Here is a 26,166-nt window from a genome sequence, read left to right as displayed (position 1 = left end):
GGTAAAATAATGAATTTTTTGAATATCAGTTTACACAATGGACAGTTATTAACTCGGGGGGGTAAATAAGATTTTTCAAAATTATATTCTAACAATGTGAATTTTTTAGTACCATTTTAAATCAAATCAAATTACCATAGAAAACAAATAAGAAATGAAATATTAATTAGAAAAACCTTTAAATTAAGCCTTCAAATTGTTTCCAAATTAGCAAAAATACTTGCATGTGTGTTCAAATATTTTAAAAAGGAATACAGTCTATGAATAGGAGTTTAACTAAAACCCTCACCTGTTGATGTGGGAGTTGCTCGAAATGTCCCAGATACCATTTCTCCAAGACTTGAAGAAGAATTTCCACTTGATTTCCTAGGATATAGAAAAGGAACTAAAGACTCACTCCCCAGATTCTTTGAAAATAGAACTTGAGAGTACAAAGCTTTCTTTGGCCCTCATCCTATTAAATAATTCAAAACACACCAAATTCTGCTATAAAGAACTTCAAGAATCTGTCCAAATGTTTTCTTTGACCTCATTTCTAAGAGAATGTGGAGAACTAGTTAAGACCTGAAATATTTTGCAAAAGCATCTCTTCTAGTTAGTCAATGCGGAAATCAGGCAAAACTGTCACTGACGGGAATGTTCTTATGAACTGCTTGTTAACCTAACACCAGGCACCAATGTGCCAGTCAGATGTCAAACACAGCTCAAAACAAGCAGTAAGACCCGGAGAAACCATTTCTTCTTACAAGATGATTACATGGGCATCAGAGTTAAGAACTGATTATAGGGAATTGGTCACAGAAAATATTATTTATTTGAATGGAAGATCCTCAACTCTGGTCTCCTCAGGTGTGCTCTGGAAGCTTCCCTGAAGCCCACAGATGCCATCAGGAGCTGCCACCTTCCTACTTCCCCAGCGCCCTTCTCTTTTAGTCCTTAAGAGTATGGTCCCTATAGTCAGAAAAATCTCTCTCTCCTCTTAGCTCTGCCACTTACTAGTTGTGGGACTGTGGCACATCATAATGTCTTTGAGCCTTAGGTTCCCCACCTATAGAAGGAGATGCTACACCTCACATGGTTGGTATAAAGATCAAACAAAATAATGTCTGTGAGCTCTTGGCTTTACTATTTGTGACTGCCACGAGGTAAGTTTTTAGTTTAAAAGTATATATAGTCAGCCGGGGGCGGTGGCTCACAGCTGTAATCCCAGCCCACTTTGGGAGACCAAGGTGGGCGGATCACCTGAGGTGGGCGGATCACCTGAGGTCGGAAGTTCCAGATCAGCCTGGCCAACATGGTGAAACCCCCATCTCTACTAAAAATGCAAAACTGAGCCAGGCATGGTGGCAGGCACCTGTAATGCCAGCTATTCCAGAGGCTGAGGCATGATAATTGCTTGAACCTGGGAGGCGGAGGTTGCAGTGAGGCGATATTGTGCCACTGCACTCCAGCCTGGGTGACACAGCAAGACTCTGTCTCAGGAAAAAAAAAAAAAAAAAAAAATTATATACTGTTATGAGAGGCTTAACAATGGGGATATCCTCTGAGGAATGTGTCACTAGGCAATTTCGTTGCTGTGTGAGCACTGTAGAGCGTCTTACACAAACCTAGATGGTACAGCGTACTCCATTGCTCTGGGCTACAAACCTGTATAGGATGTTACTATACTGAACACTGTAGATGACTCTAACACAGTGGTTAGTATTTGTGTATCTAAATCTAGAAAAGATACAATAAAAATACGGTATTATAATCTTATGGGACCACCACCATATGTGTGATCATCTTTGACAAAAATGTTATTTGGCCCATAGCTGTAATAATTAACAAATAATAATAATAAAGCTTTTAAAATGGTAATAATTCAGTTGTTGTATACAACAAATATTGATGGTACATCCCTGTTTTAGAAAGTAAAAATGTAACAGTGGCATTGGGGAGACAAAATCCTTTCCCTTATTGAGTCATATACTAGTAGGACATATCAGTACAGGTTGAATATCCCTTATCCAAAATGCTTGGGAGCAGAAATGTTTTGGATTTCCATTGTTTTCAGATTTTGGAAATTCGCACTATATACTTACTAGCTGAACATCCCTAATCCAAATGTCTGAAATCTAAAATGCTCTGATGAGCATCTCCTTCAAGCATCATGTCAGTCCTCAAAAAGTTTTGAATTTTGGAGCATTCTGGAGTTCAGCTTTTCAGATTATGGATGCTCAGCTTGTACCAAACAACATAAATAGGTAAACATATAATATTTCTGAGAGTAATAAGTGTAACAGAGAAAACTAAGTCAAGGAAAGGATGGGACTTACAGGGAAGGGGAGTGAGTACAATTTTAAATACAGTTGGCAGGAAAGGGGTCACTGAAAGGGTGACATCTAACAAAGATATAAAGCAGATGGAGTGGCCTGGTGAAAGTGTGAAGAGAAAGGTTCTAGTAAGAAAAAACAGCAAATGCAAAGACCCCAAGACAGGAAAACATGCTCCCCATGTGTCTAAAAAGAAGCATGGAAGACAAACAGTTTAGAAAAAAAGGGATGATATGGTTTGGATCTGTGTCCGCAGGAAATCTCATGTTGAGATGTAATCCCCAGTGTTGGAGGTGGGGCCTGGTGAGAGGTGATTGGACCATGGGGGCAGTCCCTCATGAATGGTTTGGCACCATCTCCTGGTGCTGTTCCTGTGACAGTGAGTGAGTTACAGTGAGATCTGATTGTTTAAAAGTGTGTGGCACCTCCCTGTCTCTTCCTCCTGCTCCAGTCATGTAAGACACCTGCTCCTGCTTTGCCTTCTGCTACCAGTAAAAGCTCCCTAAGACCTCCCCAGAAGCAGATGCTGCCATGCTTCCTGTACAGTCTACAGAACCATGACAATTAAAGCTCTTTTCTTCATAAGTTATCCAGTTTTATAGAAGTGTGAGAACAGGCCGGGTGCGGTGGCTCACACCTGTAATCCCAACACTTTGGGAGGCTGAGGCAGGCAAATCACAAGGTCAAGAGTTCGAGACCAGCCTGACCAACATGGTGAAACCCCACCTCTACCAAAAATACAAAAATTAGCCAGGCATGGTGCGCACTGGTAACCCCAGCTACTCAGGAGGCTGAGTCAGGAGAATTGCTTGAACCTGGGAGGCAGAGGTTGAAGTGAGCCAAAATTGCGCCACTGCTCTCCAGCCTAGGTGACAGAGCAAGACTCCGTCTAAGAAAAAAAAAAAAAAAAGAAGTATGAGAACAGACTAATACAAGGGACAAGAGGGATTAATATTAATAATAGTATTGGCAAGTTATATGCTAAAAAAGATCGATAATTAAAAGTGGGGTAACTATACTTTTGTGATCTCCTATTACTGTTGGAGCAGTTCTTATTATGACAAAAGTGGGCGCCCAAAGAACACAGGAGTTTTTTGAAATAGAAAAGCATTCAACAGAAAACAGAGGTTGAGGGTCAAGAGAAAGAGCTGCTTCTATTTTAGAGCTTTCAAAAAATTGTAACACATATGAAATCAAGGCTTCAGTGCAGGCTGCGACACGGTACATGCAGACTCAGGATGAATTGGTTTCTCTTCTCTCAAGCTGTGCTTGTGTTCCTGGGGCCTTTAAATACCTGCACTCTGAGATCTACATGGCTACTTGAGTGGTTCACTATAAAGGTTGTTTCACCTGAAGCTGTCTTCACCCAAATACCAGGGGAAAAGAGATGCCACAAAAAGCCTGGGGTGGAGAAGGTACTGTCAGTGCCGGGACCTGCACGTACCATCACATTATGTGCCCGCTTAAGGGAGAGTCTGTAAGTGAACCAAGAGGAGCCATAATGCTTGTTCAGGTCAGCTCCCACTCACTGTGTGGAGAAAGAATGCCCGAAGTGACTCTCCTAGAGGAAAGCCTGGGTTCCAAGGAGGGCTTGCTGAGGCCACAGAAAACAGTCTTTGCCATGGAATTCATATGGTCTCCAGTGGTGTTAGGCTTCAGCATGCACAGAAGGTAGAGAACTATCTGAAACTCTTCTGTGTCAATTTCAGAAACACCTTGCACACAGCAAAGCATCTTCTATTTTGACAGCATACACTCTTGAAAATATCACCCAATTTTCTGACCAAAAAAAAGTGCATAGAAAAGATGGAAACGTACCCTCCGTGAAAACGTCCTCTTTTTTGTTCTTGCTGAATCCGTATGTTCTCCAATCTGAGTGGACTTGGAATGAAGCCAATTTCACAGCCCTCTTTCACCAGCCTTCCTATCCACCAATCATTGTTATATTTCTGGAATTCAGAAATAAAATTGCTATCAATAGTAATTCACTTATCTTCACGTTGTTTATGAATCTTAGGGGACAAGAAGAATAAAATGCTATTTATAAGATATGATATTATACTATATTTTATATAAACTATATTTTATATGTATATGTGTATACCATATTTTATATAAATTATATTTTATATGTATGTGTATACTATATTGTATACACCATACTATATACCATATTTATATAAACTATACTCTCATAGTATACTATATTTTATTTTATATAAACTATATTATATATGTATATGTGCATATATGTCTATATATCTATACTGTTTTATATAAACTATATTGTATATGTATATATGTGTGTATATATACCTGTACTATATTTTATATAAACTATATTGTGTGTGTGTATATATGTGTGTGTGTGTGTATATATCTCTCTATATATCTGAGGTAGATTCATAGACTAAAGCAGGGTTCTGCAAACTTTTTCTGTAAAGGTCCAAGTAGTAAATATTTTAGGCTTTGCCGACCATGTGGTCTCTGTTACAATTAGTTGAATCTGCTGTCCTTGTGTGAAAGCAGCCTCAGGCAAACATCAACAACTGAGCATGGCTCTGTTTCAATAAAACTTTTCTTTACAAAAAAGGCAGTGGGTCAGACTGGACCTGTGGGCTATAGTTTGTGAACCCCTGGACTAATGTCTGGTCCTAACCTTTGGATTCTTTTGGTCTTTGTCAAGAAGCTCTAACCAATTCTTTATTTATTTATTTATTTATTTATTTATTTATTTATTTATTATTATACTTTAATTTATTTTATTTTATTATTTTATTTTTTTATTTATTATTAACCAATTCTTAAAGAACATATTTCACAAGGATAAATATGCACCAATGTAATTGGGACTCTGGAAGGCAAGACGGATATGTCTGATATGAAATACATTTAATAGTCCATAATTTGTCAAAAGCTTTCAGGTAAAAATTCCACGATACTATTTGTAGTGTAATCTCACCGGGGAAGAGTCATGATCTTTCAAATATAGATTTGCAAATTAATGTCCAACTTACTACTTGAAGAAAAAGATGCCTACTCTTACAAAGTCTGAGCATATTACATATTTGTATGTGAAATTTTGCAAGTAATTTCCAAACGCTCTGAAGCCCAAGGGGAACTCCAGAATTTCCATTTAAGTTAAGTTCCATGACATGTAAACTCAAGACCCAAGTCTATGTAAAGGCTTCAACCAGTGTGGGGTGAGAGTCTGTCAATGTGGGCTTATTTGGTGGATCAGTAAAATTGCATTTCTAACTATACATTTGCTGAATTATAGAGCAGAAAGCAATTTAGTTCAAGCTCCCTGCCTCAAGGAAAGGTTTCTGCTAGGTCACTTCTACAAAATAGGTATCAGCTCTATTGTTTAAACTCTCCGGAGATGATTCTAAAAACTTCCTTTACTGTTTTTATCAGTGTTGGGCAAGACAATTCTCTCCTACTTTGACCCAAAACATATATATTTATAAACACATATATTTTTTTCAAAATGTAACAATGATATGTAGTTTGTTTTGCTGAGCTCATAGAAAAGTGAAATATATATGTGTGTGTGTGTATATATGTGATTCTGATACATTATGAAGGAGGAATGGAAGGTTTCATTGAATTATCATAGCATGAAGTTCTGGGTAAACTTTAAGTTATTCTGAGTAACAGCTTTACACTCATGAGAAATGTGGTCTGGTAAGAATTTGGCCTTTGTTAGGCACACAGCTTCTCCATGCATATTATATGAGTGGCATATAGTATATTGCATTGAAATAAATGTAAATTGAGGGCTGGGCATGGTGGCACATTCCTGTAATCCCAGCATTTTCAAAGGCTGAGGTAGAAGGATCAGTTGAGGCTAGGAGTTTGTGGTCAGTCAGGGCAACATAGCAAGACCCCATCTACACACACACAGACACACACACACACAATTAGCTGGGTGTAGTAGTGTGCCTGTAGTCCTAGTGTACTACACAATTAGCTAGTGTAGTGTACTACACTATTAGCTAGCTATGCAATTAGCTAGTGTAGTGTACTACACTATTAGCTAGTGTAGTAGTGTACTACTAATTACCTAGTGTACTACACAATTAGCTAGTGTAGTGCACTATACTACACTACACAATTAGCTGGGTGTAGTAGTGCACCTGTAGTCCTAGCTACTTGGGAGGCTGAGGCTGAGGTGGGAGGATCACTTGAGCCCAGGAGTTCAAGACTGCAGTGAGCTGTGATTGCATCATTGCACTCCAACGAAAACAGAGCAAGACCCTGTCTCCAAAAAAATTAAAAAAGAAAGAAAAGAAATGTGAATTGACGTGATATAAAACCTTGAACAATCTAGGTCTTAGGTGTTTCTCCCCATTTTCCTGTCTTTTATTTTAGTATAACAGGCCTAAAATAATAGGTCTGTTTATTTTGGAATTAATAAAGGGCAAAGGGACCCTTTTAGAATCTTAGGTGCATAGGTCTGGAATTTAAATTTTACTGTGTTGAGGACAAAGCAGACCATGAGTCATAGTTTCCTAGGGCTTAAGTTATTTCCTGAAATGAAGTTAGCCCACTGGAACACTCATTTGTTAAATGGCACCCAAGTGACTTTAAAGGGCTTGCTGAAATGGTTAATGCAACTTCCCAAAATGTTTTAACTTAGTTCTAGGAAACAGCCAAAGCACAGTGAGAATTTGACTCAGGGTGAATGAAAGTTTTTTGAGTTACTAGGGAGAAAGTCACTATGTAAATTCAAGAGCTTAATTTGATCATCATTTGACTTACATGACAAGCATAGTTGTAGCTTTTCTCTGCATTTAAGCTTTTATTTGTTACTGAGAAAGTACTTAACATGGTGCATAATAGATAGCCTTCTAAGTGATGGATGAGAGGAAAGGCTATAACTTGATTATAGAAATGTGTTCATTTGTGTTGATGTTCTGGGAGCTTGTGCCAGCTCTCTACAAAGGTCACCTCGGTGTTGTTCCAACCCTTCTCTATTTGGATTTCCCTAAAATGATTAGCACTTTCTCTTTCAAAGATATTTTCTTATCTGATAATTTCAAGACATAAAAACAGGCGGTTCTGGTCCACATAGGATTATCAGCTCAATGCCACATATCAAACTGCCAGACTGAAGAGAAAATCACTGATCAACAAGCACATAGCTCAAACAGCAGCCAGGACAAATTGAGGCATTGATAAAATGCAGGAAAGCAATAAAATACAAGGTTGGAATGTTGGTGTGAGTGAGTGCACGTGACATGTAAGAACGTCTCTTACCTTTTCAAGGGCTGCTTCTCCTTGGACACAGTGGGTGTTAGCAATTAATGAATATGGTTTGGGCATTTTTGATGGGAATGGTGAGACATAATCAACTTAACCATTCAGATGCCAGGGCACATGTTTCAGGTCAAGAGTTCTTGTTTTCTAGACAAATGTAGACATCCTCACCCCGTGTACCATCAAGAAAGTAGAGGCCATGGTTGAAGTTGATGGGTCCTCAGTTTCTTATTACCAAGGCCCTGAAGTGTCTGTGCCTGCACTCATCTTTTCCCTGATTGTCACAATGAATTAGCATTCTTCTTTCTATCAAAGGTCTGTCCCTCCACTAGGGGTCTTGGATCCACCCTTCTTGGCTACTCAAACACTTTACCCTTTTGCCTTTCTGCTTCCCAGAGTCCTCTGCCCTTTTCTTAGCTGTAAATCTTTCTTTGAATGATTATACACTCTAGTGTTGGTTCCGTGGTCAAGGTGCACAGGACTATAGTCTACGTGTCTATAATTACAACATCGCCTGTAAATAGTCCCTTCTGGGTAGGTGCCATGCCACCAAACTTACATTTTCCTAAACTGGATCCATACATTTATGGCTCTGCAGTCACAGAAGGGGATTTAAGGTGTCCAGAGGATCATAGAGGTCTGTCGGAAATCCATGCTATAATTTTAGGGTTGACTGTGATTTAACTTTGTAAGTGTGTGATAATGCAAGCAATGATCTCAGACTTCTCAATCTTGATGAAAATGACTAGATTTGGAAGACTCAGCAAATTAAATGAGGTACCGCACTGGCAGCTCCTCGGGTCTCCCTCTGGCTAGTCTGGCTCAGAGCTGATTCCTAGCTTCAGCTTTTTGGCAGGTGAAGGGATACAGTATGTTCTACATTTACCTCTTTAATGTGTAGAAAGTCCTTAGCATCAAAGGAGATAGCCGTGCTTGGAACAGGCACATCCTCGTCCAAGGCGCCGCAGTAGCTCACATTTGTCTTCACGGCAAATGCTACAGGTTTGGACTAGGGACAGAACCATGGAATAAGGAATGAGGAAGGGAGGACAGAGGAGCATTTTAAATATTGAAACTCTGATCGTACCAGGTAGTAAGAGAAATAACTTTCCAAAGAGGGATCTCAAATGAGTTTTACATTCTCAGGCAATATCAAGAAACCCGCAGAGACGACTCTGAAAACGATTCGGTCCTATCAGCCCAATCATTTTTCCTCTCCTGCAATACTTTCCAATATTCCAAATTTTAAAATGTGCTCTAAAGTATTAAGAGGGATAGACAAAGGCAGGGGAGAAAGACAGTCTCTTCTCTAATCTTAAAATCTGTGCTTATTTTAAATGATAACCAATACCTTCTTACCTTGGAATACAGGAAACGTGTGCTAGGTCTTTTTAAAAAGAAAAAAAAAAGTGGGAAGAGGATAAAATAGTATTTTTGAAATAGTCCAGATTTGAAAACCTGTGGAATTCTATACAACAGACTATCTGGTCCTTCAAGGGAAAAGAAGGGTTAGTCAGCCTCAAAGCTGATGGGCAGGGCTCTTCACAGATCATCTTCTCTCTAGCTAACACAGCTGGTTTTGAAACTCTTTTTACACAAATGCCTCTCAGCAAAGTGCTCTCAGGCTGGCACAGCCCTGTGGGGACAAGTAAACCACCAACCTAAGCAAACGGTGCTGCCACCCACATTTGGGTGACCACAATGGCCACAAAACAGATTCTGAAAGAAAATTTTATAACAAAAATTAGCCACAGTGAGACACAAGATTCCTGATATTCTGAGCTGCTTTGTTACCAGCTTATATATTCATGCTGGGAATCTGACTGGGGAACAGCAGTTGAGGCTAGAACCTCACTGATGTCCCTTCACATGTACTGCAAGAAAAGCCCCTTCCACCAAGAGAGCACAAACATCACAGGTGTTGAGGCAAATGAAGACACCTAATTTGACTGCATTGTTCTCCTCCCACCTCTTTTTTTTTTTCTTTTTTTTTTTTTTTTTTTTTGAGACAGAGTCTTGTCGTCACCCAGGCTGAAGTGCAATGGCGTGATCTTTGCACTCCTCAGCTCACTGCAACCTCCGCCTCCTGGGTTCAAGTGATTCTCTTGCCTCAGCCTCCTGAGTAGCTGGGATTACACGGACACGCCACCAGGCCCGGCTAATTTTATTGTGTATTTAGTAGAGGTGGGGTTTCACCATGTTGGTCAGGCTGGTCTATAACTCCTGACCTTGTGATCTGACTGCCTCGGCCTCCCAAAGTGCTGGGATTACAGGCATGAGCCACTGCACCTGGCCCCTCTTTTTTCTTTTCTTTTTTTTTTTTTTTTGGTAGGGTTTTGCTCTGTTGCCCAGGCTGGAGTGCAGTGGTATGATCTCAGCTCACTGAAGCCTTTATTTCCTGGGTACGTGATCCTCCCACCTTAGCCTCCCAAGGAGCTAGAATTACAGGTGTGAGCCACCACGCACAGCCTCTCACCTCTAAAGATTTTACAATAAAAATAGAAAAGGGAAGGAATTCACTTTATTTGGGCTTCTGTTTTTTCTTCTTCTAAAAATCAGAAAGACTAAATCAATATACCTTAGGAGTCTGTCATGGAGGGCAAAGAGGACAGACTGGCCATGACCTTGTCTTGTATTTTGCTATTGTGCATAAAATGTCAATGGACAAAAGGGGTCTGTGCTTCAAAAAATCAGAAAACAAACAAAACGAAGTTGGAAGCACACAGAATGGGAGATCCCTAGTGACTGTTCTGGTTCTAACTTTCAACTGTGCAAGTGTTTCCTTGCTGCTTCCTGTGGATGCAGCGATTTCTATGGAGGCCTCTCCTTGTGGAATATCTGAAGGTCTATTTTGGCAATGGCCTTTATTGCTCGTCTTTGCTGCACTTTTCAGAGTTGTTCAAAGTCCCGAACTTCACACTGAACTTGAGGTGGGACACTGAAAGCTAGAGAGAAGAGTAGAGAAACAAACAGGGCGATCCACAGAGCAACAGCACACGTGTGGCCTGTAATAAAGGCTGAGGTAATGGACGAGGAGGGGCCAGGAATAGACAGGGCGAGCTGGTACCTGGTGGGCTCTCTGCCAACACTGGGCATGGGAGGCTTGATATTGCTAAGTTGGAAGATACCCAATAATTCACCACTAAACCAAATACAAAAAGGTGAAGGTTCTGAGGAAATGCCCCTTTGGAGATGTTAACTAACCTCAACTAGAGGTGAAGGGATCAGAGAGCTTCCCAATCTGGAGGCTTATTAGAATAATCACGAAATGATTATTCCAGAAATGTGTGAGGTAGGGGAAGAGCAGCTGGTAGCCACTGAGCAGCGACCCACTTGTGAGCTAAAGAGAGGGAAAGAGAGTCACCTTTGCTCTCTCAAGCTGGATAGCTGCTTGCTGTTCTCTCTCCTGTCGAATTGCTTCCCGGTCCTCTTCCAAAGAGACATCGGAGTCAGACGGCCTGCTTGTGTAGGAATCCGCTGAACCCTGGCAAAGAAAACAGAATAGTTTGAGATGATGTGTAGCTTCTTAAATTGTCACATCCATAACAGTATCCTGGGGCGAGTTCTTTTCATTTGCCTAAAATTTGATGCACACACTCCATGCCTTATTGCAGATATAAATTTAGATGACAGAATATAGTTAAGCGTCTGAGTTATTCGGAAAGTAGCAATGTTGTGAAGAAAAATATTTTGACTAGATTAAGTGCTAGGAAGTAAACTGCAATAAAAATTATGTGATACTCAGCACCAATTCTTCTTGTTTTTGTGCTATATTAAGCCCATATCACTTGTGAAACGTTAGTTTTCATCCATCTTCTCTTTTACATATACATCTAAAGGAAAAAGAGACTCAGCTTATTACAAAAGATAAATCCTACCTGTATTGGGGCTATGGGTCATCTATTTGTCTAAGATTTCAATATAGTAAAGCATCATCCTACATTAGTAAAATGATTTTCCAGTTTCAGTGTCAACACTATTGAACTCTTTCACTACTAAAACTTCATTGTCCTGCAGCGGCCCAGACGTGGTCAACAAGAACACTGAGCAGAAAAACAACCTTGAGGATGAAAACAGGGATGTTCTCAGTTGAAGCCCACACTAGAAGAGCTATTTAAATAGCACTGAAGGCTGGGCGCGGTGGCTCACGCCTGTAATCCCAGCACTTTGGGAGGCCCAAGTGGGCGGATCACAAGGTCAGGAGTTTGAAACCAGCCTGGCTAACATAGTGAAACCCCGTCTCTACTAAAAATACAAAAATTAGCCAGGCGTGGTGGCGGGCGCCTGTAATCCCAGATACTTGGGAGGCTGAGGCAGGAGTGAGGCAGAGGCTGCAGTGAGCCGAGCCGGCGCCATTGCACTCCAGACTGGGTGACAGAGCAAGATTCCACCTCAAAAAAAAAAAAAAAAAAAAAAAAAAGCACTGAAATCCAGTCTGACTGATGTGGCCAAGTTAAAAAGTCAACCACCCCCTCCATGCCTCCCCCCACAAAAAACCCCGGAGGTTTGTCTTATGGCTGCTACAGGAACATCATCCTTACAGTTTCCTTAAGCTGGCATTAGAAGTTGATATTTGCATAGATGGTAACATTTACACAGCAGAGGTATTGGGAGGACTGGTGTATTTGATATGTTTCATAAATCATGCACAGGTTTTCAAAAACATAGACCTATCTATATAGCTGAGAATTTGCTGTCCACTGCGGGGAAGAAGAGCTTTAAGAAATAGTTGACTGCTGAATCTGGCCCTTTGAAAGTTTTTCTACATGTAGAAATGTTTATTTGTGAATTTGCTGGCTTTAAGAGCAACTTTGTCTCTCAGTAGAGGCCATCATTCTAGCAAAGGTAGCATAGATTTTCCCAGCAGCCTAGAACAAGAACTCCTGGCTAGCGGTTTTATCAGAGTGCCCAGTCAAGCCCTGGTTCCAAATTTTGCCTCTGCAACGTACTGCAGAAAACATTATAGAAGTTACTGGACCACTCTGAGACAGTCTCCTTGTCTATTAAAGAGGGACACTGCCTACTTACTGAGTTCTTGCTATCACACCAGCATGGGCTAGATACTTTGGACACTCTTTCTCACTGAATCCTCACAGCAGTGGGAAGGCTGAGATTCAAACGCAGGTAGTTCAGCCTTAGAGCCAGCAGATTCACATCCCACACTGAGCTGCATTTGACATTAAAATACCTACTCCAGGATCTGGCACATAACAGGCACACAATAAATCAACTTTTTCATCCTCGTTTCCTAGTGCTGACATTTTCACATTGATAAAAACAAAAAGCATTAATTTCTCAATGATTATATATACACAATAACCCATCTTGAAATGTAGCCATTTTTCTTACTGTATTTACTGCATAGAAAATGTCCTATAAACCTGATAATCGGAATGTGTCCAAATCCATGTACTTTATGTAGTGCTTCTGAAAGTGCCCTTTATAGAGGAAATGTATTTGTTAACTGAATTATAATGAAATTCCTCCGTGCAAATCTACTAGGGAAAAATTTTGGACCTACAAAACGAATCAGCGCAGGGTGACTGTTTCATAGACATATTCATTGCCTAAAAAGAGAGCTATCTTGAAGTCCTTTAAACCAGAGAGTTCTCTCAGAACACATCTTTTGTCTGAATTTAGGTACACCTGCATAAAATCCAGAAGAAGACGGAAAAAACAACAACAACAATATTTCAATTTTTCTTTTTCTTTTTTTTTTTTTTTTTTTTGTAGAGATGGGGCCTTGTCATGTTGCCCAGGCTGGTCTCAAATTCCTAGGCTCAGGCGATCCTCCTGCCTTGGCCTCCCAAAGTGCTGGGATTATAGGCGTAAACCACTGTGCCTGACCCAGTGTTTCTAAAATACCGAAGGAAACAATTTGGAGTTAGTCCTAGGCAATGCTTTGCTGGAAATGTGATATGTGATGGACCATCCTAAGGGAGCTGGACTGGCTGCTGTGAAGACATTGGGAGTATCAAGTGAGACTATGGAATATAAGTCAGTAAGAAGGCACTTGCCTAGTTTTGAAAACATGTTCTGGGGATGGTTAGTGCCTACAGTTCACAAAAAAAGCAAGCTGCCTGCTGGGGTAGTGAGTCAAGCAGCTGAATACACACTCCACTACTGCCACTAGAAGACAGCTGATTTCCTGCAACTACCTTAACAACTTTTCAAATCCTGGCATTTAATTATCTCTGAGTACACAAGAAGTGACTCAGGGACTCCTACAAATGAACTTTATGTTGAAATGTGAACGACATTGTAAGAGTCTCAAATCTAATAAACTCTACTATGGCCAATGTGTAGAAGCAGAAGTTTCTGTTTACTCCCTGTTTCTAAGGATATTGGTAGAGGGAAAAATAAAGCACTGTGATACCCATTTTCATAATCAGTGTTATATCATCACAACATTTACTTTTTTTTTTTTTAACGTCATCTCCATTGCTTTGTATATGAAAAAGCAAAAGTCCAACATTCAAGAGTCCAAATTTGGCCCACAGACATGTTCTGCGGGCTTGATACCGGCTTGGTTTCTTGTTTTTATTTATTTTTGGTTTGGTTTGGTTTATTTTGTTTCAACTAGTTGAAAGGGAGTATGAACATATCCCAGAAAAAAAGGAAGGAAAAGATAAAGGAAAGGATCTGTGTTGTTTACAAAGGCACAGAGGGAAGAGCAAGTGAGCTAGAGAGGCTAGAAGGAAACTGCCTGGGCCTGACCCCTGGAAGTATCCAGGAAGGGCAGGTGGCCATGCGAGGCTTAGTAAGACCAGGACAGGTTGGAGAGGCATCACCCAGATATCTGGTTAAATAGTTAACGATCGAAAAGACAGAGAGATGGCAAGAAGGAAAGAATGTTAGATGCTAAGAGAACACAACTGAAGACACAAATGTTACTAGGCCTGGCCAAAGCTGGAGAGACCTGATGGAAGCCCCATCAGCTTATAATTTTCTAGCATTCTGTTTCTTAAAACAGGTAGGAGCAAGCTACCCAATGTATCAAGTGATCTAAAACTGGGCTGTTAACCCACGTGCAAGAAACATGACAGTGACTAGTCCTTCAAAAGCTCTTATGCAGACACCTCTGCAAGTCATACCATGTAGTGATAAAGTCATATTGCAGTGAGCCAAGATCACGCCACTGCACTCCAGCCTGGGTGACAGAGCCAGACCCTGTCTCAAAAAAAAAAAAAAAAAGAAAGATATTTTGGTCTAGTCTTTTTTCCCTTTAGGGAATCTTCTCAAGTACAAAAGGCAAAATGCAGATAGTAACACTGGAAAATCAGCTAGCTGTGGTCTTCTGAGAGAAGGAAGATGATCTTAAGTGAAACAATGCAAGGGCTTCTTCTCATTCACAGAGAGAGGGTGCATGATATCAACAGGACAGCAGCCATGGCTGTTGGAGCCAGACAGTATTGGGTTTGACGCTGTCACCAGTTCTAGTTGGCTGTGAATCTTAAGCAAGTTATTTAACCTTCTGAGTCCTAATTTCCCCTGTTAGAAAATGTAGATAATAATGCACACCTTGTAGAGTTTCCTGGTGTTTGGTTTCAGATGAAACATCATTTCTTTTTCAACATCATGGGGGAAATTTGGAAAATACCAGCAATTAAACTTTGACCCACTAATTAAAGGTCTGGCAGCTTTTTCACATTAAATTTTTGGCTGCCCTAGAGTCTTAGGATTGTTCTTTGTTTAAAAATAGCTTTATTGAAGTATAACTTACATATACATAAAATTCACACATTTTTAGTGTACAATTCAATGATTTTTAATAAATTTACAGGAGACAATTTATATCACAATCGAATAGAACATTTCTAACCCCTCAAAAGAAACCTTGTGCCTATTTGCAGCTATTCTCCATTCCCAGCTCAGGACGACGCATCTACTTACTTACCTTGTCCTTTTAAAACGGAAATAGACTTTCTCTTTTTATGAGTAATTTTAGTATTTAGGCAAATCATTAAATTACAGCAAGGAGAGGCAAGGGTCTACAAAGGTTTGATTTTAAAATGCAACCAGGCCGGGCATGGTAGCTCATGCCTGAAATCCCAGCACTTTGGGAGGCTGAGGCAGGAGAATTGCTTGAGCCCAGGAGTTTGAGACCAGCCTAGGTAACATAGTAAGGCCCCATATCTACAAAAAATAAATTTAAAACAAAATTAGTCAGGCATGGTAGTGTGCACCTATAGTCCCATTACTTGGGAGGGTGAGGTGGGAGGATTACTTGAGCCTGCAAGGTCGAGGCTCCAGTGAGCCATGATCATGCCAAAGCACTCTGCCTGAAAGACAAAACAAGACTCTGTCTCAAATAAATAAATAAATACAATAAAATGCAATCATACTGGAACAGAATCTTGCCACTGTTGGAAGTGCTGGGCCTCCTAGCCCCACAATCCCAGTCTCTCACAACCTAGCTTAGCTCTCCATTCACTGAATGCTGACCATCAGTCGGATACTAGAGTGGCCACTACATGAGAGAGAACTGCTCATTTTCCTGGGGATTCTTGCCTCATCTGCAAAATGAGAATGAAGTCCTTCTTTGGGATTGATTTGAGAATCAATAAGATAATACATGTACAACATAGTGCATAAGCGTAATGCTGATGCTACTAAACCAGTGCTGTCCGAAGGAACTTTTACTGCAATGATGGACATGGACGCTGTCTACTATGGCAGCCACAATCCACATGTGGTTATTGAGCCCTTGAAATGTGACTAGAGAGACTAATACGCTGAATTTTTAATTTAATTTTTTAGAATTTTAAAGTGTTACTGCCTTTTAATTAATTTAAATTTAAATTCTACCTGTAGCTAGTGGCTACCATATTGGGCTGTGTGGTAGTAGACATTCAAAATGTCAGTTTCCCCTTCTGGATCAGATAAACGAATGCTAATCTTGGTGTAAATGTGGCATTTTAAGAGTTGCACTGGGCCAGGTGCCATGGCTCATGCCTGTAATCCCAGCACTTTGGGAGGCCAAGGCAGGTGGATCACCTGAGGTCAGGAGTTCAAGACCAGCCTGGCCAACGTTGTGAAACCCTCTCTCTACAAAAATACAAAAATTAGCTGGGTGTGGTGGTACACACCTGTAATCCCAGCTCTTTGGGAGGCTGAGACAGGAGAATTGTTTGAATCTGGGAGAAGGAGGTTGCAGTGAGCCGAGATCATGCCACTGCACTCCAGCCTGGGCAACAGAGTAAGACTCTGTCTCAAAATAAATAAATAAATAAATAAGGTGCATTAAGTAGACTAAGCGATCATGAAACGCTCAGAGAAATATATCACTCCCAATGAGTTTGTGCCCGTTTTTCTCTGCTAAGTTTGTAATGACTTGACAATGCATTTCTCCACATTGCAGAAGGAACACAGCCCATTCTTGGTGACTTTCCCAGATTTCCCTGGGTAGATGAGTGAATATAACTCACCTACAAGGTTGCCATTAGGCTATCTTTATCTTGACAGGCCGGCCCCTCCCTTTCTTGCAAATACACTTTCTTTTTCCTTCACCCCCTTTATCAAACATGTCCAGAGCTCTTTGCTAGGGCACCCAGCCTAGCAGGGTCCGGGCTGTGTCTCCAAGTACGTAGGCCCTACACTGCCTGGCATGGCAGGACCTCGAGTTTGTACAAAGAAAGACACAGTCACTCCCATCAGAATCTCTCTCTTCTTTGTTCCATGATTTTAAGTTCTTCTCGGGTGGTTAATTGACCAAGGTTGTACTTACTTGGTGTGATGCTAATTATTAGCAACTTCACCCTCATAGCATGAGTTTTGTTTTTTTTTTTTAATTACAGACTTCATTGCCTAAATCCAGAGCACTGGATAAGTATACATTCCCAGTACGTTGGTGGAGTGAGAATCTCTTGAAATTGTATCTCCGAGATGACAACTTTTCTTTAAGGTACCTTGCGTGGATTCTCATAAATAGGTTTTCAAAAATGTTGGTTGAAAAAAGTAAGACGAGTTCTGCTTAACAATCACAGCAGCTCACTCTTATTGGATGGAAGACCTAAAGTTCAGCCCCAGCTATTAATCTAAGGTTCCTTTTTAGGTTTCAAAGAGCAGTCAAGGGTAGCAAAGGAGCACATTCATAGAAGGCTGTTAAAAGGAAGAGGAAGAGAATGAATGTTTGCTCATCCCTCACTAACTTATAGATATTATTATCTCATCAACCCTAAGAAGTAAGTTATGATTATCCACGCTGTACGGATGAGGCCTCTGAGGCTCAGACAGGCAACACGAACATCCTCCCATTCCACACACTCTCATAGATCACTACTGGGGGACCTAGGGTGTGGTAGACTCATTTTTTAAAATTTGCCCTATAAAATCTGGTGCAAAAACTTACGTTAAAACATCAAACATTTTAGTCGCCTTCAGTAAAACAAAACAACCTTCCTCAGTATTTTGTTAATATTAATCAAACACAAGAATCTCACTAATTTACAATGATAGATGTAAATTTAAAAATGCCAATCTGAGATCATGGGAAGTGAACAGCAGACTGCTTTTCAAAAGACATGTTCACTATTTCTGCATTCACATATCTGTAGGCTACCAAGGTTTTGGTTTGTGAATTTCTTTGAGTTTCTACTCTAATCACAAAATTTTTCTTCAGCATTTTAGTTCTTGGTAGGTGATTCTAAGGTACTAGTGAGAGTTTTCTTTTTCTCTAAAATGATAATGCCTCGGATTATGTTCACACCACTTATTTACAGATTATTTCTTGTAATTAAATTATAATTATATATAAATATACAGTATAGTTCAAAGTACCAGCCATGGCCATTTAGGCACTTCTGAGAAAGGAGAAACTGAGATGTGAGCTACAAGCAGATTTGCAAGTTAAACCAATGGTAATGGTGGTAGCAAGAGGGTAGATTCCTTTTACATTAGGTTGAATCATGAAATTGCAAACATTGCAGTTGTAATTTCATGTGGTTTAACATATACACTGGGGAAAGAACAAAAAACAAAGATTACTTGATATGGATGCTTTTGGGCAAAAACTGCTGTGATAATCAGCACGTAATATTTTACAGGTATGTAAGAAGTGCTATATCAATAAGCACAATTAGCAATACATCAAAACCCTTCTGTGAGACTAAGGAGTAACAGAAGTTGAAAACACCCATGATCATTTTTGCATCCAACAAGAACTTTATTTTAACAGTAGGGACAGTGAGATTGTGGAGCTCACTTTCCTTCTGGGAAAGGGAAAGTGATCACCTACTGGGAGAAGGTGGCCTCCAGCAACCAAGCTTTACTATATACAGGTCACAGAATAACATCATGCGACACTGAGCAGCTGCTCTAGAGACCCACTCTGCCTAGTCAAAACTTCATGAGAGCTTCTGATCAACCTACATGACACGGGTATACGACAGGGTGGCTCCCGCTGGCTGATCCTGGCACTTGCACTTGGCAGCGTTAGCCCTGGCACAAGGGCTTCATTCCAGGGTGGCTGCTCAAACTGCACTAATCTAGTTTCAGCAGAGACGTTAAAAAGGAAATCGCAGTATTTGTTCAGGAAATCCTGAATATGCTGCTGGTAGAAGCAGTGCTGCCTGCTGATGAGGCGCTGATCGTTGCTTGAAAACACAGACTTCTGTGACTTCTGGAAAAGTGATTGACTGAGAGACGCTTTCTTCTCACGTGGCCCCCAGAGTGGTTTACAAAGCAGCACACCCAACACTATTTTTACATTGCGGTCTGTTTTCCTGAGAGTCAGATTAGAGATACGACAACAGTATATATGTTTCCCCTAAAAGTAGCTTTAGGCAATCACTTGTGTCTTTAAAAAAAAGAAAAGACTTCCTTCTGTCAGATAAAAAAGAATAATGTAGCTTGGTTTAGAAGACAGGAAGAAAGTAGGGAAAAGGACTCGAGTCTTGCCCATGTCATTTCTTAGCCCCAGGAACCGTGTGATGAAAAAACATCTTTAAATAACTCTTTGGAATGATTTTTTTTTAAAAAACTGGCTAAAGTTTCCCATTAAGGGAATGTGTATGCACGGCTAACTGAATCCAGGTATGCCATCAAAAACAGAAGGGCTTCCCCAAGAGGTCGCTGAAGACACAATTGAAACCACAGTAAAGCCTCTACTTCATTTCAGGCAGGACTCATGTCTTATCAGTTTTGTGGTCCTCAGAGTTCCTAGCACAAAGCTTCATAGGAGCTCCAAACTATTTGCTGAATGAAAAAATCAATGAGATGGCTTCAGGGGGAAGGTGAGAACCTTAAATGGAGACCCCAATACTGCCCAGACTTCACCCAAAGGGCGTACATTCTTCCTGCCTCCAGGGGTTGCTGGAAATCATGCAGGAAAGACCAGTGAAGAATAAAATCAATTTTAACTTGACAGAATGATACGCAAGTTGACTGGAAATATTAAAATCCAGAAACTGTTTAGAAAAAAATGTTAAAAGAAGAATAAAAGATAATTAGCCTTTTTAATAGATATGAAAATATACAAAACTACAAAAGTTAAACATGTTTGGTACTGGCGCAGATCAATGAAATTGCGAGACCACAAACTGACTGCTCTGTATGGGAGACTAATGTATGATATAGGAAACTGTAAATCAAAGGGAAAAGAATGACCATCCAATTAATAGTGTTGGGAAACTGAGCTAGCCAACTGGAAAAAAAAAATAGATCCCTATTTTATATCTTTTTTTTTTTTCTGAGACAAAGTCTTGTTCTGTTGCCCAGGCTAGAGTGCAGAGGTATGATCTTGGCTCACTGCAACATCTGCCCCCTAGGCTCAAGCAATTCTCGTGCCTCAGCTTCTTAGTAGCTGGGACTGTAGGCATGTGCCACCATGCCCAGCTAATTTTTGTATTTTTCATAAAGATGGCATTTTGCCATGCTGATCAGGCTGGTCTCGAACTCCTGACCTCAAGCACTCTACCCAACTGAGCCTCCCAAAGTGCTGAGATTACAGGCATGAGCCATCACAATCAGTCTTATATGTTATATAAAAATAAATTGTAGATGAAGGTATTTAAAGGCAATATTATATATAAACACATATATATTAAAATATACATATATATGTATATAAACACACACCCACTACCAGTAGCAGAAACTATGCTAAAGTTTTAAAATAGCATGCCAAAAAGTTCAGAAGCCATGAAAAGAAAAGATTGATAAATCTCACTAAGTAAAAATTTTAAAACATCTGTCTGGGAAAAATAATAAAATAGTCAAAATGAAAATGACAAAAAGAAAACATTATCACATAAGTGACTCGGGTTTAATATCCTTCATATCCAAAGAGCTCTAACAAGTTAATAAGAAAAAGATGAACAACCTATCTCTTCACTCATTAATATGAGAAAGGAATAAAAATAGAAAAAAGGACGAGGCAAAAAAAGAAAACGAAGGGTCAATGCCAATATCTTTGATGAATAAGACACAACAATCCTCAACAAGACCAAGTGTGGTGGTGCATGCCTGTAATCCCAGCACTTAGGGAGGCTGAGGCAGGAGAATTACCTGAGCTTAGGAGTTCAAGGCTGTAATGAGCTATGATCATGCCACTGCACTCCAGCTTGGGCAACAGATCAAAACTCTGTCTCTAAAAAAGATAAAAATAATTTTAAAATCTCCACAAAATACTAGCAAATGGAATTCAACATATCAAAAACATCACGTGGGATTTATCAAGTGGGATTTATCCCAGGGATGCAAGGATGATTCAACATATGCCAGTCAATAAATGTGACACATTGCATCAACAGACTGAAAGACAAAAACCATATGATCATCTCAACAGATGAAGAAAACTCATTTGACAAAAGTCAACACCCATTCATGATAAAAATTCTCAACGAATTAGGGATAAAAGGAACATATATCAATGTAATAAAGTCCATGTATGACAAACCCACAGCTAACATCATGCTGAATCCTCTAAGAACTGGAACAAAGATGCCCACTTTCGCTACTGTTATTCAACATATACTGAAAGTTTTAGCCAGAGCAATCAGGTAAGAGGAAGAAATAAAAGGCATCCAGATGGAAATGAGAAGTCAAATTGTTCCTCTTTACGGATGACATGATCTTAAATATATAGAAACCTAAAGACTCCACCAAAAAACTCTTAGAATTGATAAATTCAGTAATGTTGCAGGATACAAAATAAACATACAAAAATCAGTATTGTTTCTATACACCAATAATAGACTAGCTGAAAAAGGAATAAAGAAAGCAATCCCATTTACAATAGTTATAAGATAATAATAATAATAAAATATCTATGAATACATTTAACTAAGGAGGTGAAAGACCCTTACAACAAAAGCTACAAAACCCTGATGAAAGAAATAGAAGAAAACACAAATGGAAAGACATCCCATGTTCATGGATCAAAAAAATTAATATTATTAAAATGACCATATTACCCAAAGCAATCTCCAGATTCTTCTCTATCAAAATACCAATAACATTCTTCAAAGAAATAGAAAACAAAAATCTAAAATTCATATGGAACCAGACCTCAAATAGCCACACACACATACACACACAAATCCTGAGCAAAATGAACAAAGCTGGAGGCATCACATAACCTGACTTCAAAATATACTACAAAGCTATAGTACCTAAAACAATATGGTCTTGGTATAAAAACAGACACATGTTATCCACAGAAGACGTGTTTTTAAAAAGTATGGCTCATTTGTAAAATAGAAGAGCATGTAGCCAGGCACCATGGCACATGCCTATAGTCTCTGCTACTCTGGAGTCTGAAAAAAGAGAATTTCTTGAGCCCAGGAGTATGACACAGACCTCCAACTAATAAAATGTGAAATTGTTAAGTCAGAAAATCACATTGTAAAATAATCTAGTATGTTATTTGAAATTGTGTTAAATTTACTAAGACTCTATTATGCATCAATATACCTAAATATATTAGAGAAAGGAAACAGACTTACAGTTCACTTTAAACCCTGCTATATAGTTTCAATTTTTACCTTCAGAATTTTTAAAAACAAAAACATTGGCCAGGTGCAGTGGCTCACGCCTGTAATCTCAGCACTTTGGGAGGCCAAGACGGGTGGATTACGAGGTCAGGAGATCAAGACCATTCTGGTTAACACAGTGAAACCCCTTCTCTACTAAAAATATAAAAAAATTAGCTGGGCATGGGCCAGGCATGGTGGCTCACACCTGTAATCCCAGCATTTTCGGAGGCCAAGGCGGCGGATCACAAGGTCAGGAGATTGAGACCATCCTGGCTAACATGGTGAAACCCCGTCTCTACTAAAAATACAAAAAATAGCCAGGAATGGTGGCGGGCGCCTGTAGTCCCAGCTACTTGGGAGACTGAGGCAGGAGAATGGCATGAACCTGGGAGGTGGAGCTTGCAGTGAGCCAAGATCATGCCACTGTACTGTAGCCTGGGCGACAGAGCGAGACTCTGTCTCAAAAAAAAAAAAAAAATTAGCCAGGCATGGTGGCGGGCACCTGTATTCCCAGCTACTTGGGAGGCTGAGGCAGGAGAACGGCATGAACCCAGGAGGCGGAGGTTGCAGTGAGCCAAGATTGCACCATTGCACTCAAGCCTGGGTGACAGAGCAGACTCAATCTCAAAAAAAAAAAAAATTATATGTCTCCATATACCTATATACATTTGTACATAAATATGTAAAAATATGCATATTTTTACAAAGTTATACAGCTTAAGATTGCCTGCATTAACCCTAAAATAATTATTTTGATAGGTGACATTAAATATTAATAATCACTATCAAAAACAATAACCATTATTATTTATTGAGCACTTAGTATGTCCCATAATTAGTGTTAAGTACTTTTATTAACGGTGTACCTTTTTTTTTTTGAGATGGAGTTTCGCTCTTGTCATCCAGGCAGGAGTGCAAATGGCATAATCTCAGCTCACATGCAACGTCCGCCTCCTGGGTTCAAGCAATTCTTCTGCCTCAGCCTTCCCAGTAGCTGGAATTACAGGCACATGCCATGATATCCAGCTAATTTTTTGGATTTTTTTTTTTTTTTTTTTTTTTTTTGAGACGGAGTCTCACTCTGTCGCCCAGGCTGGAGTGCAGTGGCTGGATTTTTTTGTAGAGATGTGATTTTACCATATTGGCCGGGCTGGTCTCGAACTCCTGACTTCAGGTGATCTGCCTGCCTCGGCCTCCCAAAATGCTGGGATTTCAGGGGTGAGACACCACGCCCAGCCAACTGTGTTCTTTCAAAAAGAATATTTCCTGTGAGAGGCCCAGGAGCCCCAACAGAGGCTATATTAGTATGAGTTTTTCTCTTTGGTCACCAGTCTCCTAAATGTGTGAAGCCTGTAGTGTTCTAGGTGATATCACCTGTGCAGTAATTTAAGTTTAGGTACAAATGCTGTTTTTGAATTAGAAGATGACGAATGGTTGGGAGTTTCTGAAGGTATGGCGGGCCCCTTGTGCACGTGCTGCCTCACCAGCAAACACCCAGGGCTCTAGGTAAGAGCTACGCCTACCCCTAACTTCCTCCACAGAAGGAGCTTATTGTCACAAGACATGCGCCCTAGGCTGTGCTACTCCTTACAGCACCGCTTTCCTCCTTTGACTTTTGTGGTCTTGATGGTGACCACACGATACCCACCCCTCCCGCCAGCATGGACCAACTCCATTTGGAGTTTGGAGTGGTATAGGCCCATACTCTTTCCTGGGGTAATGCCCTTCCTCTCCAATCAGTTCAGAGGGCAGGAGATGAAAGTAAGGCTTGTTTTTTTGATCCCTATCTGCTAATTCCGTGTTCTGTGTGTTAGAGCTCATTATGGCAGAGGAAAAGAACTTATTCTGAAATTTAACCTTTGGAACTAGGAAATAGGTCTTTGATTGGAATAAAACAGCACTTTACTGATGTTATCTAATTTAGTCACAATAAAAACTTAAGAGGTAGACTTCATTATCCGCACTGAAGTAAACAAGGCACTAAGTAAGATGCCCAAGGTCATGAAGCTGGTAAAGTGTGGCAAACCCCGGTCTGACTGGCTCTAAAGCCCTTGCTAATTAACTAATAATCATGTCCAGCAGAAGTGTTGGTAGGCACTGTTGGATGAGCAGATCACTGAGGCTGAAGGCACTAAAAACAGAATCTTTCTGTCTCTGCATTTAGATTGAACTAAAAATTACTGAGAATGCCAGGCTCTCTCCAGCACATTATCTTGATTTCTCTCCAAAGCACTTTTGAGGTCTTATAAGAGAAGTCAGGCCACATGGCCCAGAAGTCACTGGGCCATCATCCACTGGAGAAGCTGAGACTTCATTTAGGGCAAGAACATCTCTTGGATGATCTCTAAGATTCCTCTGAGGTCTGTTGTTAAAGATGTCAGCCTAGTGCCTGGAATTAGGTCTTTAAGTGCTTGGTGATAGAATCGGTCATTTGAATTGACATCAAAACACATACAATCAACTGTTACTAAGGAAGTGACTACCAAACCTTGGACTTTCTCTTCCCTTCCTCCAGTGAATTAGCTCATCAGTAGATCCAAACTGGTCAAAGAGGAAAGCCACATCTGTTCATCAATTTGTTGGAAACTTTTTTGGACCAAACAAATAGAAACGAAAGTAAAGAGATGATGAAACCTTGATTTAAATAAGTTTGACAGAGAAGCTATAAGTTAATTTATTCTGATCATCACCTTTATTCTTTATTAGGGAATATAAGGAGAGGAGGTGGTTACTCATATGAGAGCTGGCATACAATAAGCAGTTCTGAGTGGTGCCATGAAGCTTGACTACCTGGGCTGGAATTCTAGGACTGCTCCTTACCAGACATTTGTTTTCAAGCACAATACTTCTTCTTTCTGGGCTCAGTTTCCTTTCTGAAGATGAGATAATAACCTAACTCACGGAGCTGCCGTGAAGATTATGCACTCAGAATGTGCAAGCAAGCACTCAGCCAAGGAATCCCTCAATGCAGGTTAGCGAGAACACTTCAGTATATGGAATTGTCCCGGCCCTTTGTTTCTCGGGTGAGGCCAATTTGCTGTTGTAATCCCTCTCTTAAAAAAGGGATAGAGATATAAAACTTAATTAATTAAAGTGAGTAGGAATTACATGCTCTAGTAAGAACTTTGGGACAATTAAAGGTATTGACTAAAATGAAATATAGGAATCATGTTGGTTGTATTCCTCCATATTTCTTCTGCCTGCAAGAAGCGTGTTTACCCAGAGGCACCACCTTGTTTGGGAATAACAAGAAGACAGTCATATCTGGTTTTCTTGGTCAGACAGCAGCATGAATAAGACTGCTGTCCTTTGCATATGAGGCTGACCCTCCTGACCTGCTGTCTCCTCTGGGCTGCGTGGCTCTGAACTCACATCAGCTGGGACAGCTGTGGGTTGCCCCTCCTCTTTATGACCCAGTACCCACTTCAAGACGGCCAGGACTAGAGATGGTCACCCATCACAGAGCACTGTCACAACCTCTGCTAGCCTACCCACATCCCAAAATTCAAGACCGGCACTCTCAACGAAACAAGCCAACCCACCACAAACTTTAAGAATCCTAAACAGGTGTGAAAAGTCACCTCTCAGAGACAAAATACCCTACTCCCTCCCAA

The 26,166-nt window shown here is 40.2% G+C and overlaps 1 protein-coding gene across 5 annotated transcripts in view; it reads right to left on the bottom strand.

Moving 5' to 3' along the window:
- The window catches only part of CACNB4 (calcium voltage-gated channel auxiliary subunit beta 4), a 267,014-nt gene that overhangs the window by 38,797 nt on the left and 202,051 nt on the right, over positions 1-26,166 (bottom strand). For 4 of the 5 annotated variants that reach the window (XM_050752461.1, XM_050752464.1, XM_050752466.1 and 1 more), the window contains 4 exons: positions 10,942-11,061; positions 8,464-8,586; positions 4,134-4,264; positions 290-366 (listed from right to left, as the gene is read on the bottom strand). In XM_050752461.1, the coding sequence (XP_050608418.1) occupies positions 290-366; positions 4,134-4,264; positions 8,464-8,586; positions 10,942-11,061 (451 nt within the window). Of the gene's footprint in view, positions 1-289; positions 367-4,133; positions 4,265-8,463; positions 8,587-10,941; positions 11,062-26,166 lie in introns of those variants that run through there. The other variant, XM_050752467.1, reaches the window with a different exon arrangement.

Source organism: Macaca thibetana, chromosome 12 (genome assembly GCF_024542745.1).
Source record: "Macaca thibetana thibetana isolate TM-01 chromosome 12, ASM2454274v1, whole genome shotgun sequence".
In the NCBI taxonomy this organism is placed as follows: domain Eukaryota; kingdom Metazoa; phylum Chordata; class Mammalia; order Primates; family Cercopithecidae; genus Macaca; species Macaca thibetana.
This window is presented reverse-complemented; position numbering and strand designations above follow the sequence as displayed.